Source organism: Branchiostoma belcheri, unplaced genomic scaffold (assembly GCF_001625305.1).
Source record: "Branchiostoma belcheri isolate BF01 breed outbred unplaced genomic scaffold, Haploidv18h27 scaffold725, whole genome shotgun sequence".
NCBI classification, from domain to species: domain Eukaryota; kingdom Metazoa; phylum Chordata; class Leptocardii; order Amphioxiformes; family Branchiostomatidae; genus Branchiostoma; species Branchiostoma belcheri.
In genome coordinates, this window is record NW_017804382.1 from 490 (window position 1) to 15121 (window position 14632).

The window sequence follows — 14632 nt, forward strand, 5'->3', positions numbered from 1 at the left end:
GTTTGTACAAAATTAATGGAGTGGGCGAGAACAATGAAATCAAAAAGAAGGAACTTCATTAATAAAGTGAAAAATGTAACAGCCCGGAAATCATGGACTTTCTTCCAACGATCTTAGGCATTAATTATATCAGTGACTCATGCTCATATGCTGAAAGACATCCTGTACATCTATTTCTTTTTCAGATCTCTCACTCACTCACTCACTCACACACACACACACACACTCACTCTCACTCACTCACACACTCACTCACTCACTCACACACTCACTCACTCACACACACTCACTCACTCACTTTCACTCACACACTCACTCACTCACACACACTCACTCACTCACTTTCACTCACACACTCACTCACTCACTCACCCTCACTCACTCACTCAATCACTCTCATTCACTCACTCACTCACTCCGCATGCCCATTTTTCACATCAGAAAAAAAATCATGCAGGTTCAAAAGAACTTGAGTAGGTGTTGTCACAGTGTACAAATGTACAAAAAAAAAACCACATTCGTGAGAGGATTGAAACACCAGCAGTGCAGAATTTATTTTCACCCATCACCAAAGTCTTACATCCTTCATATAGAAGACATTACATTATATGTTTATAGCAGTTTACTGTATGCAATCCGGGACCTTGGAAAAATGTAGTGTTTCCGGGTTCCAGATCAACGCTGGTATTTTTGGGTTGACTGCTGACAAGGGACATAAAATTCTTTTTTCTGCATTTCAAATCGTCTGAAATGCTATTTCACGCATTTTCCAAACCATTTTTACCAAACATATGGGGTGGACAGGAACTGGAGACAGCCCTGATCATGATGTATTTTTTAGCTTGACTTTGTTAGTTTAGCTTCAGCCAGAATCTAAAATGAAAAAAAAGGATTCCTACCAACCCACCCTAAGTGTTTTAGGACTTGAAATGGAAACATGACATTTTCCCCCTAGGCCTCATCACTAATGGTTTGTACATCTAATTGTGTTCCATGATTATAGTTCTAGTCTCTCTGTTGTTCACGTACGTGTACAACAGCACTACAATGTGACACAAAACTGCCAAACATTGGCCAAGATAAGAGACAAGTTTTAAAATAATGATTAAAAAATGATTCTTCCAACATGATGTTATTCCTTGTCAATTAGCCCTTGACTACAATATTTACTGTTATTGAACTGCCTTACAGAAAATCACCTTTCAGTAAATATTCATTCTTAAACATTTCTCAAACACATTTCCTTTCTGGAAGAAAATATTCCGCTCAGAAGGAAATAAATGATTTTAACACTCAGCAATTGTATAAAATAGAACATAAGCAACTTCTTCTTCTGGGTAACTACTATGGTAACAATGTCCCTAAATAATTTCATCAGGTTGGTAAACGAATGAATAGCAAAGTTCTTTTTATCGCAACAATTTATTTTTCACGAGCCGACGTTTCAATGACCGTCTGTCATCTTCATCAGGGCAATTCTGACTGGTTTACTGTGCACTGGCGCTAGATGTTACTCGGTGCATAGTGCACTAAAGGTATTGCATGGTTCACAGTGCACTTTAGCTAGTTTTTACTGTTAACAATGCCTTCCGAACGTAGTGCAATTGTCACATACATACTAGGTCAACGAAAAATAAATGGTTGTGATCAAAGAACTTTGCTATTTATGGTAACAATAGTTCTCAGGGACTACTGAATTCTACAGAAGACTATATAGTTTATATATTGACTGAGGCTACATACTTGTACAGTCTTGTATACTAAGGAATCCATGACTGCAGCACTACAGTTGTACAAGTATGTTACTGAAATTCTAAAACAAAAGAGACACCACATAAAGAGCATTATTTTAATATGTTAAATCAGAAGCACCCAGCATCAATATAAGCAAAAGTGCTTTTTTAAAACTCAGTTGCTATATATTACAGGTATCGTCACTTGTATCCAAAACTCATATTGAACAGTTTGCTCCATAACAACTATATCTGAACACTTCTCCAGTTATCTGAACAAAGACGTCTGCCTCACTGGTACATTCAAATTGACTCATTCTGGTGTAAGTTTGTAACAGACAAAGCCGCTACAATAGAGAGCGTTACTTGTCAGCGTTACAGACATGTAGGATTGATGGTTTTGTGGATAACTGGGTGTGATCAGATTTAGTACAGCAGATGCGATTATCGTGGCCTGATTTTCATAGACACAGACTTCAGGGAGTAACGAGCGCCTCTCCAGCGGTACCACATCACACCTTGCGTGGAACAGGAGTTCCCACAGTTGCCCAGGTAGGGGCCGTTGAGGAAAGCGAGGGTGCAGCCCCTAAACCACCAGCCGGCCTGTCCGTACAGCTGAGAACAAAAGCCGCTGCTGTCCCTGTCCTTAGTGGAGAACTTCTGCCCGTTGTTGTAACTCATGTCGTCTCCGGCGGTGCCTGAATACCCGGAAATGGTCAGTCGGTACCCGTCCGACTCACCGGCCACCCTGGATGGGAACAGGAAATCACATAATATTAGTTATGAACAATAATCTGCATTGATTCTGATTCTGGTCTGTTTGTAAAGCAAACTAGAGTTCAGAGATCTTATACCTCCATGAAATACTTAGAGTTTGTGAAAATTTTGCTGTGTTTTTTGTCTTAATGATGATAGAAATGTTGTTATTAGCATATTCTTAAGGTCTTCTATCAAATATAATATCTCATGTATAAAGTGTATAAATGCATAAATCATGTATGTGTGAAAGCCCTATCCTTTGGCAGGATGCCACTTTAACACTTAATCACTAATTATGCATATAACCTGAACATGTACATACCCTAATGCCTAATGATGGTCATCTTTAAGTAACTTAGACATGACTTACAGTAGCAGAGTTTTTAGGATTGTCCTTTTTTTCTGTCTGTTTTACGTATTTCTAAGTGATTTCCTAACAATGATGCTTTGCTTACTAATAGATAAATTTCTAATTGGAAGGAGGAGTACCAACCTAAACGTATCGTATTCGGCGTAGCGTTTCTGATTTCCCCAGTCCATCATGTCCACCCGCAGCCTATAGTTCTTCTGAGCAGTCAGGAGGTGGATGTTCTCGTTCCCAAGCCAGTATTCCCCGTTCTTGTTCCCAAACCCGTGCTTGTACTCCTCCCAGGTCCGGTTGAAGGGAACTGACCCGTCCATTCTGCGCTGGATGACAGTCCATCCTCCTCCTGTAGGAAAACAACCATCATTACTTTCTAGGCTATGTCCTTATGAATGTATTTTTGCATGATGAGTTAATGACAGTGCAGAAGGTCTTCGCACTGTGGTGAAAATCGATTGGAATAGACCGACTCGATGTGATTTTGCCCATTAAATAGCGGTGTGATCAATAACATGAGGGTCGACTTTTGCATTCCTACGTTTTAGACTAAGTATTAGCGTTGCGCCAAAAAACAGTTAGTCAAGTAACTGGATATGATTTTGGAAACAGTCAGACGCATCTTATTACCTGGATGTCCAACCTTCATAGACGTATTAGCGTTGGTTTGCAAGTTTTGGCCGAGTTAGGCAGGGGAGTTAGACCGGTTTATTGCTTGGACTCATGTTGTGCACAATATGTATTGTGTGGTGCCATTTGAATCAACTTGGATACCACAAATATTGCGAATTGGTAGCCAAACAACTAAAGTGTGCGAAGCGTTAAACAGGCGTATATTTACGGCACACCTGTGTATATTACGGATCTCTGTGTGCCTGGAAACAACATCTACCTGCTGTATCCATGTCACAGTAGACCTCTACACCGGACAGGGGTGAGCCAAGTGTGTAGACTCCACTGGTCGTGTGTCCGGCGGCTTTATATGCTGCACAGTCTGCCTCTGGGAAACGGTAAGAAACAGAGTCGCAATGACACATCTAACTAACAAATAATTACTCCCATCATGGTTATGTACATGTAGGACAAGGGTACCATATTTAACGGGTATAATATTGGTAACACAACATACGGTGAATACTTTCACCAAATTGGTAAGTCACTGAGTAAAGAGACTTTAGACAACGAAGTTTTTTTTTTTATACAAAGCCGACGTTTTTATCAGTGCACTGCAGCACCATGTCGCTGTTATAGATGTATTCCCAAGTGTACAATGTACACGTATGTATATATGTGCAAATATGTAAATATTCACCAGTTTCCCATCCCCAGAATGCAATGCGAAAACAGGGTGTCCAAACTCATTTGCATAAGACAGGAAGGCATCGGAATGATCCTGCTTGCCACTGTTTTCGCATTGCATTCTGGGGATGGGAAACTGGTGGGGCACTTTATGATCAATGTTACTTAAATTACTACAGGTTGAATCTGACAACAAATAGAAAATGCATTTTTTTGGAATATGCTGTTTGTAACGTTATAGTGGTAACGCGTTCCTTGTTGAAAAGAACACAAAAAAATTCATTCTCCATTTGTTGTCAGATTCGCCTATAGTAATTTAGTTAATGTTTAAGCATAAAATGCCCCAACACCTGAAAACACAGTGAAAAGCAAGCTGTTTAACGTCACCAGGATCATTCCGATGCCTTCCTGTCCTATGCAAATGAGTTTAGACCCCCTGTTTTCGCATTGCATTCTGGGGATGGGAAACTGGTGAATTGCACATTTGGGAATGCGTCTATAGCCGCGACACCTGATCTGCAAAGTGAACCAGTCAGGATTGCCCTGACATACATGCAACATCTGCAGTTAAACAAAAGGCGAAATACACCTCACCCCCCCCACCCCACACACACACACACCCACACACCCACACACCCCTTACACACACAGAGATACCGGTGCACAGAGTCGCCGGACAAGGATGAACTGGACCCGCACGTGTAGCTCCAGAACCGTGAAAAACTCGGACCCTAAAACTCACCTGCAGGAGGAGCAGTCGGGGCTGCTGAGGTTGTGACCTGCGGAGGAGAAGTCGGGGCTGCTGGGGTTGGACAGCTACACTGTAAAAAAGACGACACGTACACGTATAAATATAACGGTAGGAAAAGTCGTGAGGCGTCGGGAAAGAGTCGTAAGGCGTTCATAATCTCCAATATCTTGACATGGCATGAACAGCCATTCGTGGATCAGTTGAAAGCAGAATGCAGAAGCATAAAGCAGGATGACTGCAGTGCAAAAGATGTCGGTTGGCTAAAGTATTAGTCCGCTCTTATAGTCAGTTGGATCTAAAGTAGTGCGAGTTAAGGTCCAGAATAGCTGCTATTAATGATATTACACAGCAACTTAGGAATAAAAAAAGACAGTTTAAACTTAGAGTATCTAAATCAAGGTGCAGTTCATAAAGAAAATACTTATAAGGCCAGGTTTGCTCGCAAGGTCCACAATAGTATTGGCGGTACATTGCACGTAGCGTCTGTTTGGTAGTTTAACAATTGTCCTGCTGGCATTTTTTATACAATATTTTTCAATAATTTCATGTCTCCATTAGGTAATAGACCCCCAACTTTTTTGCCCTGTGGTGGCATACATGTAGTTACTTCCGCGTGCATTGCGTTTCGCTGCGGTGTGATGCGTTGCACGAGAAATACCCCCAAATCGTACCTATACAGAGGTCTATAGATGGTACTGTGCAAAAACAACAATTGTTGTGCTCCGCAGGACAATATTTACCTGTCCAGGGAGTCCGGGAGGACCGACCGGACCTTGCAGACCGGGCGGGCGTAGAACTTCTAATGTACAGACAACAGGGTTAACAGTCAAACATCTGGCGGTTTGATATGTGGCCATTTTCTGTGAGCGTTTGGATACATCCTAATGAACATTAATGGATACTAGTACATTCACACAGAGACGAATACACAGTCCTTGGATATACATATACACTTATACAACAATACTCCGATGTTCAGTCGTTGTATTAGTTAATTTTAGTGTTGTATTATTACCTCCATGAAAAATGGAGGTATTGTTTTTGGCGCGTCTCTGTGTGTGTGTGTTTGTGTTTCCGCACATTTGTAGTCAGCATAACTTCAGAACGCCTTTTTGGATTGTAATGATATTTGGTATGCTGGTTAGTCTTAGGAAGACAAAGGTCAAATATGGGCCTCCTGGTGGATGACATTGGTACTGCAGTAGAACTTCCGGTTCTTGTATCTTTTGTCCTGAACAAGCTATAGTCTTGACTTTTTTGGTGACAGGTAGCTTGTCCTGTCGGGAATGTGGTGTGGGTTTGGTCCCCCTAGCAGCTTGTTCTGGAACTGCAGAGGACTTTCTGGAGAAATCTTTAAAAAAAGCCAATAAGTCCAGATAGGAACAACGTATTTTGTGGAAACTTGTTTTAACTTGTCTATAGAAACTTGTTTTAACTTGTACATGTAGAGGCACACACACACACGCACGCACGCACACACACATATACACACAAACACATGCACACACAGACAAACACACACACAGGCACACATTTACCTTTCAATTTGTTCTGCAAGGGGATAGCGTTGTCCAGGGTGTCCCTCTTGGATCTGCGGTGCATCTCCGCACTCTTCCAAAAGGTGGCGCTGTGATCCTCAGTTGAGCGGACGTCACCAGGAGGGCCATCAGGGCTGAGCGGCGGCGATGCGGTCTGATAACGAGATAATCATCTTTCCGTTACGGTGAACAACTACAATCGCGTGAGAACATAAAACATTAGCGAACATAAAGCTCTGGCTAGCGCATTTGAAGGTGGTAAGCAGCTTTTTTGCTTTAGTCTTCACCAAGAACAAAAAAATACCAGCACCGAAGCACCCACAAGGAATCCAAGGCTGAAAAATTACAGTTACTGTAGTTCAATGGTTACTCTGCTTTTGAGGTAAACTGTTGCTGCATGTTTTGCATTTTGATTCATACGTTTTAGGACGTCTGTATAAACTAGTTTTCTCTTCCATATGTTCTACGATGCCTCAAGACAAACAATCAGCAGCTTCAAAAGCCCGGATTTATTTATAAACGTGAACAAAACACAACAATTAACTCAGGGGAGAGTCGGTCTTTGACAGACAGCAGTTAGATAGTTATTTACAAAATATACTTTCACGTCACATTTTGGCTAGGGGCATACTGTTTTCCCAGGCTACCGTGTTCTGGTGTCAAAACTGTCAAAATCATCCTTACCTTGTCCTCAGCCTCCTTCTCTTGCTTCAACTGCATCTGGAGCACCTGATCCTTCAGGCCTTGCAGATCTGTCATGATCGCCATTTGCTGATCCCGGATGGAGGCGAGTTCCCGCACCATGAACAGAAGGGCTACGAAACTCACCACAGCCGCGAGTCCTGACAGCGCCATGAAGATTCCATTGGTCCACCGGTTTCCATGGCGACCTACAGAACCTTCCGGAGCTGCCTCGCCGTTTGGAAACGGCTTCTTGGATGACATTTTGGAGAAACCTGGCGGAAAATGAAGCAAATGATAACATGAGACTCTGAATTGCATGGTTTATATCAAATAAAGTTATAAACTTTACTTAACTTCCAAATGCCACAAATCTTAAGTAGTCAGCAATGTTGGAATGACTGAACACTCAGAACTGTGTACATGTATACCACATAACACATTCTTTATTTCCTTCGCCAAGAAGGTTATATTTTCGTAGGCGTTCGTGTGTGTGTGTGTGTGTGTGTGTGTGTGTGTGTGAACACGATAACTCAAGAAGCTAACTCAAGGTTAGCCTCCTTCGCAGTCTTGTTCGCGCGAAACCTTCTCTCCGTGGCAAAAACTCCCTCGGCAGCAAATCGTCCCTCGCGGCCGCATATTACTCGCGTCGCTCAGAGAAAAAATAACGCCGACGCCCAACAAGACTGCGAAGGAGGCTAGGCATTTTCCAACTTCAAGCAGTATTTGAAGGATAGTCATGACAGAAGTGTGCAAACCTTTTGGTACACAGTGCACAAATAAGGAGGAGCACACACAGCAAGCTAAACTAGGATTTCTGAGAAATTAGATGGAATTTAGCAAAAGTGTCTAAAGTAACATGTTCGGGTACAAGTGGCCCTGTCATGTACGCATGGTCTGTCTGATGATCACTTAAGAGAAAATTGGGGGCGTTTTCAAGATAATTGCACAAAAGAAAATTCTACTCTTTATGTTCGATATCTGTCATGATTTGGAGCGTAAGAAAGTGTTACTGTGAAAGACTGGACTGAATCGGTACAGGGGAAAACACAACTTTTGTCGTCATGCCCACATAAAGCTTGCCGTTATTTTTCTGATAAGATTTTCTATCCCGCAGGTTTGATTCTGCAAGCGTGACGCGACAAGAGCGGCCTTTCTTTTCGGGTGAGAGGTGGGGGCTGTACAGGGGAAAGCTGTATCACTACAGGAAGCTGTATCAGCCGCACTCCTACGTAGAAACGAATGTTGCCGCTAAAAAGTCTGCGGAGGACACTAAGACGGTTCGATGTCAGAGGAGAAAAAAGCGAAAGAATCACGACTGGCCCCCATGACAGAACATTTACAGTTCGTACACCATCACGGTCATACTCCCAACTTTGCTGCAATAGGCCTCACCGCCTGTCTGTATGTTTTTGGCAACATCAGCACAACGTACATGTACTATAGATATTCTAAAACTGTGTTCTGTATAAAATGACTACAGAAATATCATACCTAGGTACGAAGGAGAGGGACAAGCTCACGGTGTTGTCAGAAAACACTTGAAAGATACGCCCCCCGAAAAGTTACCAAACCGGTTCTGTCACACGATTTGAATAGGCTTGGCGCCAAAGATCAATGATACTGCCTGAGTCATGGATTAAAGTCATCACTACACAAAAGACTTCTGTCTCAATGTTCTGGGTGTCAAATGTCACAAAATGATAACATCACCAGGCACTCCCTGGACCAATGCCCAATCCTTCTTTCCCTTTTAAGATAGGGATCGGTTAACCTTTCTGAATAGAAGTACATTGTTGTGTAAATCGCCAGGTGTCACACCTGGATGACGTGTGTGTCCGCAGGTGAGGGGACGACGTTGTCGGTCTGCTTTACCCGCGACACTCCAGACCAAACTCCACTGAAGCAAACACAAACATCACAAGTAGGGACCTGTCCCCAACCCTCATCTATTGGGACTGGGTACATTACAGGGGTATTCACGTCGGTTGGTGGTTACTGCTGCACCCAACAGTCAGAGTGCACCCGGATCCTAAGAACACTACGGAGTCTGGCATTTTTTAACTTCAAGCAGTATTTAAAGGATAGTCATGACAAAGGTGTGCAATCCCTTTGGTACACAGTACACAAATAAGGAGGAGCACACACAGCAAACTAAACTAGAATTTGAGAGAAATTGGATCAAATTCAACAATTGCTGTCCAAAGTAACATGTTCGGGTACAAGTGGCCCTGTCATGTACGCATGGTCTGTCTGATGATCACTTAAGGGAAAATTGGGGGCGTTTTCAAGATAATTGCACAAAGGAAAATTCCACTCCTTATGTTCGATATCTGTCATGATTTGGAGCGTAACAAAGTGTAATTGTACAAGACTGGCGTACTTCGAGTATGCCCAAAAATGAGTTGTGAGTGACCAGGGACCAGACTACCTGCCTTAATGCACATCGCACCTTCCCGTGCACGCACAGTTTCCTAAATCTGTACAGGTGAAACGCAACTTTGTCGTCATACCCACATAAAGCTTGCCGTTACTTTTCTGAGCAGATTTTCTATTCGCCAGGTTTGATTCTACAAGCGTGACGCGACTAGAGCGGCCTTTCTTTTCGGGTGAGAGGTGGGGGCTGTACAGGGGGAAACTGTATCACTACAGGAAGCTGTATCAGCCGCACTCCTACGTAGAAACGAATGTTGCCGCTAAAAAGTCTGCGGAGGACACTAAGACGGTTCGATGTTAGAAGGGAAAAGGAGCGAAAGAATCACGGCTGGCCCCCATGTCAGAACATTTACAGTTCGTACACCCAACTTCACGGTCATACTCCCAACTTTGCTGCAATAGAACTCACCGCCTGTCTGTATGTTTTCGGCAACATCCAACACAACGTACATGTACTATAGATATTCTAAAACTGTGTTCTGTATAAAATGACTACAGAAATATCATACCTAGGTACGAAGGAGAGGGACAAGCTCACGGTGTTCTCAGGTAGAAAACACTTTTGAAAGATACGCCCGAAAAGTTAACAGAAGTGTGCAATCCCTTTGGTACACAGTAAACAAATAAGGAGGAATGCACACAGCAAACTTAACTAGAATTGGAAAGAAATTAGATGAAATTCAGCAATTGGTGTCCAAAGTAACATGTTCGGATACAAGTGGCCCTGTCTTGTACGCATGGTCGGTATGATGATCACATAAAGCTTGCCGTTAGTTTTCTGAGCTGATTTTCTATCCGACAGGTTTGATTCTACAAGCGTGGCTCGAGTGCCTTTTATTTTCGGGTGAGAGGTGGGGGCTGTACAGGGGGAAACTGTATCACTACAGGAAGCTGTATCAGCCGCACTCCTACGTAGAAACGAATGTTGCCGCTAAAAAGTCTGCACAGGACACTAAGATGGTTCGATGTCAGAGGGGGAAAAAGCGAAAGAATCACGACTGGCCCCCATGACAGAACATTTACAGTTCGTACACCCAACTTCACGGTCATACTCCCAACTTTGCTGCAATAGACCTCACCGCCTGTCTGTCTGTTTTCGGCAACATCCAACACAACGTACATGTACTATAGATATTCTAAAACTGTGTTCTGTATAAAATGACTACAGAAATATCATACCTAGGTACGAAGGAGAGGGACAAGCTCACGGTGTTGTCAGAAAACACTTGAAAGATACGCCCCCCGAAAAGTTACCGAACCGCTTCTGTCACACGATTTGAATAGGCTTGGCGCCAAAGATCAATGACACTGCCTGAGGCATAAGTCCCGGCTTAAAGTCATCACTACAGAGCAGTCTTCTGTTTCAGTGTCTGGGTGTGAAATGTCACAGAATGACTCTCTTTAAACGAATCCCATCCTTGCCATAGACAGGTTAGGACTGATCTAAGATGTATAAACAAATGTCCGTCGCTGCAATTTCTGAACGGTTAACCTCTTTAAATAGAGGTGCATTGGTGTTTAAATACCAGGTGTCACACCTGGATGACGTGTGTGCCCGCAGGTGAGGGGACGACGTTGTCGGTCTGCTTTACCCGCGACACTCCAGACCAAACTCCACTGAAGCAAACACAACCATCACAAGTAGGGACCTGTCCCCAACCCTCATCTATTGGGACTGGGTACATTACAGGGGTATTCACGTCGGTTGGTGGTTACTGCTGCACCCAGCAGTCAGAGTGCACCCGGATCCTAAGAACACTACGGAGTCTGGCATTTTTTAACTTCAAGCAGTATTTAAAGGATAGTCATGACAGAGGTGTGCAATCCCTTTGGTACACAGTACACAAATAAGGAGGAGCACACACAGGAAGCTAAACTAGAATTTGAGAGAAATTGGATCAAATCCAACAATTGCTGTCCAAAGTAACATGTTCGGGTACAAGTGGCCCTGTCATGTACGCATGGTCGGTCTGATGATCACTTAAGGGAAAATTGGGGGCGTTTTCAAGATAATTGCACAAAGGAAAATTCCACTCCTTATGTTCGATATCTGTCATGATTTGGAGCGTAACAAAGTGTAATTGTACAAGACTGGCGTACTTCGAGTATGCCCAAAAATGAGTTGTGAGTGACCAGGGACCAGACTACCTGCCTTCAAATGCACATCGCACCTTCCCGTGCACGCACAGTTTCCTAAATCTGTACAGGTGAAACGCAACTTTTGTCGTCAAACCCACATAAAGCTTGCCGTTACTTTTCTGAGCAGATTTTCTATTCGCCAGGTTTGATTCTACAAGCGTGACGCGACTAGAGCGGCCTTTCTTTTCGGGTGAGAGGTGGGGGCTGTACAGGGGAAAACTGTATCACTACAGGAAGCTGTATCATCCGCACTCCTACGTAGAAACGAATGTTGCCACTAAAGAGTCTGCGCAGGACACTAAGACGGTTCGATGTCAGAGGAGAAAAAAGAAGCGAAAGAATCACGACTGGCCCCCATGACAGAACATTTACAGTTCGTACACCCAGCTTCACGGTCATACTCCCAATTTTGCTGCAATAGAACTCACTACCTGTCTGTCTGTTTTCGGCAATATCAGCACAACGTACATGTACTATAGATATTCTAAAACTGTGTTCTGTATGAAATGACTACAGAAATATCATACCTAGGTACGAAGGAGAGGGACAAGCTCACGGTGTTGTCAGTTAGAAAACACTTTTGAAAGATCCGCCCCCCGAAAAGTTAACAGAAGTGTGCAATCCCTTTGGTGCACAGTAAACAAATAAGGAGGAATGCACACAGCAAACTAAACTAGAATTCGAAAGAAATTATGTTTCATGTTCGAATGTTTGGATGTTCGGATACAAGTGGCCGTGTCATGTACGCATAGTCGGTATGATGATCACATAAAGCTTGCCGTTAGTTTTCTGAGCTGATTTTCTATCCGACAGGTTTGATTCTACAAGCGTGGCTCGAGTGCCTTTTATTTTCGGGTGAGAGGTGGGGGCTGTACAGGGGAATGTATCACTACAGGAAGCTGTATCAGCCGCACTCCTACGTAGAAACGAATGTTGCCGCTAAAAAGTCTGCGGAGGACACTAAGACGGTTCGATGTCAGAGGGGAAAAAAGCGAAAGAATCACGACTGGCCCCCATGACAGAACATTTACAGTTCGTACACCCAACTTCACGGTCATACTCCCAACTTTGCTGCAATAGACCTCACCGCCTGTCTGTCTGTTTTCGGCAACATCCAACACAACGTACATGTACTATAGATATTCTAAAACTGTGTTCTGTATAAAATGACTACAGAAATATACATACCTAGGTACGAAGGAAAGGGACAAGCTCACGGTGTTGTCAGTTAGAAAACACTTGAAAGATCCGCCCCCCGAAAAGTTACCGAACCGGTTCTGTCACACGATTTGAATAGGCTTGGCGCCAAAGATCAATGACACTGCCTGAGACATAAAATCCCGGCTTAAAGTCATCACTACAGAGCAGTCTTCTGTTTCAGTGTCTGGGTGTGAAATGTCACCGAATGACTCTCTTTAAACGAATCCCATCCTTGCCATAGACAGGTTAGGACTGATCTAAGATGTATAAACAAATGTCCGTCGCTGCAATTTCTGAACGGTTAACCTCTTTAAATAGAGGTGCATTGGTGTTTAAATACCAGGTGTCACACCTGGATGACGTGTGTGCCCGCAGGTGAGGGAACGACGTTGTCGGTCTGCTTTACCCGCGACACTCCAGACCAAACTCCACCGAAGCAAACACAACCATCACAAGTAGGGACCTGTCCCCAACCCTCACCTATTGGGACTGGGTACATTAGAGGGGTATTCACGTCGGTTGATGGTCACTGCTGTACCCAGCAGAGTACGCCCGGATCCTTAACAGGGAAAAACTGTATCACAACAGGAAGCTGTATCAGCCGCACTCCTACGTAGAAACGAATGTTGCCGCTAAAAAGTCTGCATAGAAATATCCTATCTTGGTACGAAGGAGAGGGACAAGCTCACGGTGTTGTCAAGTAGAAAACACTTTTGAAAGATACACCCCCCCGAAAAGTTATTGCACCATCCACGCCACAGTAGGCTAGTGGGTCCCAGCTCCGGGCCGCTCTACAGCAAAGTCGTCCCAAAAATGACCGTAGAAGCTAGACCGTTGCCCGTTTTGAGACAAAAGTTTAGCGAAGTATTGGGTTAACATTTTTGTCCATCCTCGGACCGAGTATGACGGCCCAAGAACCACTACTTTTCAAGACAAGTCTGGCAGGGAGCGCTCGGGCCATTTTATTCTATAATGGCCCAGAGTTTCTGTTTTGTGAACCACAGAGAATGCAATGTTAAATAAATACAGTAAGTAAACACAGATAATATGCCGATCCACCTTCTGACAACTTTGAGGTCACCCTTGACTTGGGTATACAAAGTATTGCAGTCTTAATATTCCTAGAACATCCCATCAGCCTTACTGATTAAGAATAAGAGTGAAGGGGATATAAACTTGAGGTAAAAAAAAGTCTAAAGGTGGAGGGTTTAAAAGTACAGGAAAAATGTCAAGGGGGATAATCTTGAGAAAAACGGGTTGTTCAAAAATCTCAGAGGGACGGCGGCTACCTCCTTTAAGAAATAACACATTTTGTGCGGACCTGAGCTGGGATCGTGCGGACCGGAAAAAAGACGAAACTGCGAAAAGGGCCAACTGTGCTGTAATAATATTCGGATCCAATCTCCAATAAAAAGCTTGTATACTGCTGTTAGCCGCACAGCTGCATTTGTACGCCTTCTGTACACTTTTCTTTGGTAGATGGCAGAAATACTTTTTTTTATTCCAACATGTAATCACCAGACGTGGTGACGACACACTCAAGTTTTTTCAACTTATATTAATGCCGCCACCAACACAGGGGACAAATACATGACAGGACAATACTCATTTACACCTGAGCTAAGTGAGGAAAGTCGTATAAAGTGCCTTTCCCAAGGGCACAAGATCGGTGGCATGTCAGGACTCGAACTCGGGACTCTTAGTTCCGAGTCGCGCACTCTGCCGCTACGCCACA

At 43.5% G+C, this 14632-nt stretch overlaps 2 protein-coding genes across 2 annotated transcripts; both read right to left on the reverse strand.

Moving 5' to 3' along the window:
- Positions 1-529: 529 nt before the first annotated feature.
- On the reverse strand, positions 530-4921 carry LOC109485109 (fibrinogen-like protein 1). The gene is made up of 4 exons (XM_019788543.1): positions 4895-4921; positions 3746-3853; positions 2986-3202; positions 530-2481 (listed from the first exon to the last, which is right to left on the reverse strand). Exons 2-4 carry the CDS (start codon positions 3756-3758, stop codon positions 2178-2180), a joined length of 534 nt encoding a protein of 177 aa, XP_019644102.1. The 5' UTR covers positions 3759-3853; positions 4895-4921; the 3' UTR covers positions 530-2177.
- On the reverse strand, positions 3832-9022 carry LOC109485108. The gene is made up of 6 exons (XM_019788542.1): positions 8617-9022; positions 7126-7397; positions 6442-6595; positions 5644-5702; positions 4939-4973; positions 3832-3853 (listed from the first exon to the last, which is right to left on the reverse strand). The coding sequence occupies exons 2-6, from the start codon at positions 7384-7386 to the stop codon at positions 3832-3834; spliced, it is 531 nt and encodes a 176-aa protein (XP_019644101.1). The 5' UTR covers positions 7387-7397; positions 8617-9022.
- Positions 9023-14632: the final 5610 nt, after the last annotated feature.

What these genes read in the sequence shown, in the direction of transcription:
- LOC109485108 (XM_019788542.1), bottom strand. Translation starts at nt 7,386, where the DNA reads ATGTCATCCAAGAAGCCGTTTCCAAACGGCGAGGCAGCTCCGGAAGGT. An exon ending in CTCCCGGACTCCCTGGACAG is followed by an intron (nt 4,974 to 5,643) that starts GTAAATATTGTC and finishes TCTTTTTTACAG; the next exon opens with TGTAGCTGTCCAACCCCAGC. An exon ending in CCAGCAGCCCCGACTTCTCC is followed by an intron (nt 3,854 to 4,938) that starts TCCGCAGGTCAC and finishes ACCGTTTCCCAG; the next exon opens with AGGCAGACTGTGCAGCATAT.
- LOC109485109 (XM_019788543.1), bottom strand. An exon ending in GCCGAATACGATACGTTTAG is followed by an intron (nt 2,482 to 2,985) that starts GTTGGTACTCCT and finishes GTTCCCATCCAG; the next exon opens with GGTGGCCGGTGAGTCGGACG.